This window comes from Xiphophorus hellerii, chromosome 11, assembly GCF_003331165.1.
Source record: "Xiphophorus hellerii strain 12219 chromosome 11, Xiphophorus_hellerii-4.1, whole genome shotgun sequence".
NCBI classification, from domain to species: domain Eukaryota; kingdom Metazoa; phylum Chordata; class Actinopteri; order Cyprinodontiformes; family Poeciliidae; genus Xiphophorus; species Xiphophorus hellerii.
Window position 1 is genome coordinate 10,040,869 of NC_045682.1, and position 5,502 is coordinate 10,046,370.

The window sequence follows — 5,502 nt, forward strand, 5'->3', positions numbered from 1 at the left end:
ATTTGGCAATTTCTTTCTTCCGCAAAGCTGGCATTGCAAAAGAGAAAATGGCTAAAATTCGTTAGAAAGAGCTTGATTTACTGTGTAATTTTGTAATTACCTAATCAACACATCATTCTGTCTGATTTGTAAAAAAAAAAAAAAAAAAAAAAAACATCATATTTAGAAGAGAGAATCAACCCAGTTTGTGTACTAAATCCAATTTACACAAATAGCGAGTGAGGGAGAAATAAAAATATTTCATTTACAGTGATCCCTCGCCACTTCGCGGTTCACTTATCGCGGATTCGCTATTTCGCGGATTTTCATAATGCATTTTTTTTTTTTTTTTTTTTTTGCATTGTGCTCTGCATTCTGATTCGCTAAAAACTCACTCCCGCTTCTTGTATCAAAACATGCTACGAATTGTGCTATCATTTTGTCGTCTCGTGCAGTTGTGTACGTACGTAAAACAGCTTGGCAAATTTAAAATTATCTTGTAATTTCGAACATCTCCTAAACCCATAATGTCGACGAAACGGCCTGGACCGACAAAAGCACCTGCGGATGGGACCAAACGGCGGAAGATGCTACCTATCTCAGATAAAGTTAAACTTCTGGACATGCTAAGGGAAGGTAAAAGCTATGCAGCCGTTGCTCGCCATTACGGAATCAATGAATCTTCCGTTCGTTACATAAAGAAGGATGAAAAAAACATAAGGACGACAGCAGCAGTCAATTTTAATACGAATGCAAAAAGGGTTGTAACTGTCCGCAACAAGACCATGGTACGGATGGAGACGGCATTAGCTCTGTGGATTAATGACTGCAGGAAAAAAAACATAACCCTGGATACAAACGTTATCTGCACAAAAGCGAGAATGCTGTATGAAAACTTTGCTGTCAGTGACGGGGAAGAGGGAGAGGATGCCGGGCCCTCAGCAAGTGCTGCTGACAAAGTGCCAAGCGCATTTAATGCAAGCAAGGGCTGGTTTGAAAAGTTTAAGAAACGCTTTGGACTTAAAAATGTTTGTCTGCACGGTGAGATGGCGTCTGCGGATACCGCTGAGGCAGAAGCCTTCGTGAACAATAAATTCAAGGCGATCATTGAGGAGGGGGGATATAAGCCCGAACAAGTTTTTAACATGGATGAGACTGCCTTATTTTGGAAACGAATGCCCTCCCGCACCTTCATCATGCAGGAAGAAGCCAAAGCCCCAGGATTTAAAGTTCACAAAGACCGTTTGACCCTGGCTATGTGCGGAAATGCCGCAGGTTTCATGATTAAACCGGGGCTGATTTACAGGTCTAAAAATCCCAGGGCGCTGAAAAACAAAAATAAGGATGATTTGCCTGTTTACTGGATGTACAATGCAAAGGCTTGGATGACAAAAGCGCTCAATCTGGATTGGTTCAAAAACTGTTTCATCCCGGAGGTCAAGTGTTATTTGAGAGGAAAGGGACTGGACTTTAAAGTGCTTCTGCTCCTTGACAACGCCGGAGGTCACGGTAATGATTTGGCATATGATGGTGTGCAAATCGAATTTCTGCCGCCAAACACTACATCCCTGATTCAGCCCATGGACCAAGGAGTCATCCGTGCTTTCAAGGCTCTCTATACGCGCAACACCCTGCAACATCTTGTTGACGCTATGGACTCGGATCAAGATTTCTCACTGAAGGACTACTGGCGTGGATACACCATCGCATTGTGTCTCCAAAACATTCAGAGGGCCATTCAGGAAATGAAAACGGAAACTCTGAAGGCCTGCTGGAAAAAACTATGGCTAGAGGCAGTGCAAAACGCAACCGGAGGCTCGCTTGACGAGGTCCACCAATCTGCCGTAGAAACAGCTGTGAATCTGGCTAAACAGATTGGAGGAGACGGCTTTAATGACATGAGTCCGGATGACATAAACGCCCTGATTGATGGAGACGCACAGCCGCTGACCGATGCAGAGCTGGCAGAAATGACAAAGCCACAAAGCGACGATGAAAGAGAAGAGGGAGAAGAGGACACGAGAGATGAGGAGGAAGGACTAACGCTTGGTCGCTTAGCAACCATGGTGCGAATGGCCACTGAACTTAAGCGAGTAGCTGAGGAATGGGACCCTTTGATGAGCCGTTCATTACAGTTCTCCAACATAATCGATGGTGGCATGTCGGTCTACAAGGATCTTTTTGCAAAGAAGAAAAAAGAGCGACAACAGCTGCCTATCACTATGTTCTTCTCCCGAACAAACACACCTGCACCGCGGGCTTCAGAAGAAGAGAACACTGCAGAGCGCAGTCAGGATGCAGCGCCCCAGTCTGAAGAGCAGTGAAACGGCCTACACGTGAGTCACTGTATTTGTATACATGTAATAGTTGCTAATTGTAAAAAAAAAAAAAAAAAAAAAAAAGTTTTCTATTTCGCGGATTTCACTTATCGCGGGTCATTTTCGGAACGTAACCCCCGCGATAAACGAGGGATCACTGTAGTTTTTTTTCTTTTACTATCAACAGACAAACTGAAGAAAATGAGACTCTAAATACAGTTTCTTACAAAAGTATTCGTACGCTATGAACGTTTCCACTTTTCATCACATTAGGAGTAACTTCACTGAGGAGCCTTTTCCTATGAATTAGAACATAGCTGAAAAGTTTTAACTCAATTCCAAAATGTTAAACACATTATGTTGAATATTAGACACAGACTGATAAGCAACATGCCAAAGAAAATTGCTGAAGTATTTGATTTAACTGGAAAACACTATGTGCTATGTGTGGAAAAACAGCTCTGCATATCATCATGCAAAGACAGTTCCTGTCAGGATCTGTGTTTTTCTGTGTTTATTTAGAGTTTTCTGTGTCCTTAAGTCTCTTCGTTGTCCTGTCCTCCCCTTGCTTGTTCCCAGGTGTGTCTCGTTTCTGTGATTACCCTCCCGTGTATTTAACTCCACCTGTGTTCCTTGTTCCTCGTTGGGTCCTCGTCAATGTCTAGTCTGTTCGTCGTCAGTGTGTCCATGTGCCTGCTGCTCGTTGTTTGGACTGTGCTGTTCTGGACTTCGTCATTAAAATCATCATTATTCATCTAACCTGGTTCCATCTGCGTCTGCCTCACCACCAACACCGCACCGTTCCATGACAGTTCCCCCATAAAACGTGGCGGTCTTATGCTGAGGGGATGTTTGTCTTCAGCCAGTGCAAGAAAGCTAGTCAAAGTTGATAGGAAGATGGATGAACACCAGGTAATCCTTGAAAAAAAACAACTTAAACATACAGCTGGTGATCTAATGGATTGGTTTAGATCAAAGCGTATTTGTATATGAATGGTTTAATCAAAGTATTGACCAAATTTAGCCTGACAATCTCAAGCAAGACTTAAAATTGACATCCATGTGCAGGTGCACCTCAATGAACAAGAATATTATTGAAAAGTTCGTTTATTTCAGTAACTCAGTTCACTAAGTGAAACACATTAAATGGATTACTACACACTGATGTTTTCAAGCCTTTATTTCTGTGTAATTATGATGATTTTTCACTTACAGCAAATATGAACACAAAATCTAAGATTATAATATTATATCAGACCAATAAAAAAATATTTCTAATACAGAAATATGACCTTTTTGAAAAGCATGTTTAATAAGTTCAAGAGGCATTTTTAATCTGACAAGCATGCCTTATTGGAAATCATATTCCAATTTACTGAGTTTCACCTCTTATGCAAGTAAATAAGAGAGAAAAATACCTATTTTCACCTGAAAACGTAACAGCTGTATATTGTAAAACGAGGTGCAATTGTTTTGTTTTTTTGCTCTTAAGTTTAGAATCTGCTGATATGTCCAGGAGTAATTTGTTCAAAGGTTTATAGTCGTGACTTTAAAATTTAGGAAGCTGTTGTTTCCTGAATGCATGATAAAAATGAAAAACAAGCGATTTTATTAATATAAAAACTAATGCTTGTCTCAAAGGAAAGTAGTTAATGTCCATTTAAGGTGGCATCTTGAAACACTATTATTATATTAGCATTGCTAAATATTTGAAACATGACCTATAAGGGCAAAAAAATATGTATTTTATAGTAAGTGATGCTGCAGTTAGAGCAGCAACTATTTAGGATCAAATTCGCTGTTTCTCTCCCAAAAACATTCATGACCTGATACCATGTACGTGTGCAGCAGCTGGAAGTGTTCATAGCTGCCCTCTAAATCAAAAGGTGTTCCAAAGTACCTTCCTCCAGGCGCAAAATAAAATAAAAGTCGAGGGATAATTTTATTGTCCAGAACAAACTCCTTTCAATCTTTCAGCGAGATGAATACTAATGACAAGACCGCAGGCAAGCCTTAGATGTGTTTTATTACCCTCCCGATGCCTGCAAAAACAGTTTGAGCGGAGAAAAATGATCACCAGATTTTCTTTCGGTCGGAGGGACATGCAAATTGGAGAGAGGTCAGAGGAGAATTTAAAGAATGTGGTCAAAATATTCTGCAAGTGAAGGAAACGGTGCAAAATTCATACTTGTGTGAACCTCTACAGACATTTGTTTAAATCGGGACTTAAATTTAACAAGAGAATCTTTTAATATGATGTTTAATCTGATGAGAAACACTATTCATTTTTAAGGTTGTACTCTAATAATTTCTTACTTCCCATCAGTCCATTTTAAATTTTGCACAGTTTGACCTTTTAGGCAATTTGAAAGACGGTGTTAAAATGCCCATTTAATGGCTGATTTTACAGCAAAATGTGCATTTGACATGAAAAACAAGAAAAGTGCATATTAATGAGCTTATGTCTCATTTTCTTCATGTTTCAATTTTCTTCATGTTTCAATTATATACCCCAGTATATAATGGCAGAAAATCAGTAACTTAGGTCTTCATTTTTAAAATCAGCTATTCATCCATTCCCGTACACAGTGGATGTGTACGGGACCAGGGTGGTGACGTTGGTACTACTTTGTCCGACAGTCTGCTCCTGCTCAAGACACTTCACCCGCCTTGTCTGCTAGTGGTGGTCAGAGGTCGAGGTGAAACAATCCTTCCAATATCTTATAATATTAATTTCCATGTCACGGATAGTAAAATACATATAATGAATCAACCTCTTGTTTGGAGGATGTTAATTAAGCAAAGATTTTATTTAGATGTAAGAATTCAAACAGCACTTGGAGCAGCACCCGACCCGTCTCGTGGCACCAAAACAGCAGGATGACTTGACAATAAAATCACTGAGGATCCTTGGTCACTAGACGGTCTCATTCTCTATGCCAGTAACCAATCCTGTGTACTGGTCGATGGATGGTAGTTTCCACGACCTTCATCACTGACCCCAGTTCTATGTTTGCTATTCAACCTGGCTTCAGCATACAAATCTCACTGGCGACCTGAGAAATGCAGCAGAATTCAGAAATGTTTCTGTGGAGATGGTGTGAAACAAAAACCCAGCAGTGTTTTACGTCTAGATGCACAAGCTTCATGTCTTTTCGCAGCTGTGAGAAATCCATCCTGTTATCCAGGGGACAAACAGGCAAAA

The 5,502-nt window shown here is 40.3% G+C and overlaps 1 protein-coding gene across 1 annotated transcript; it reads left to right on the forward strand.

The window, feature by feature from the left end:
• Positions 1 to 860: 860 nt before the first annotated feature.
• On the forward strand, positions 861 to 2,303 carry LOC116728817 (tigger transposable element-derived protein 1-like). Its single transcript, XM_032577135.1, has one exon. The coding sequence runs from the start codon at positions 861 to 863 to the stop codon at positions 2,301 to 2,303; it is 1,443 nt and encodes a 480-aa protein (XP_032433026.1).
• Positions 2,304 to 5,502: the final 3,199 nt, after the last annotated feature.

Bases quoted from the DNA above. Each gene is read 5' to 3' on its own strand.
- LOC116728817 (XM_032577135.1), top strand. From the start codon at position 861: ATGCTGTATGAAAACTTTGCTGTCAGTGACGGGGAAGAGGGAGAGGAT.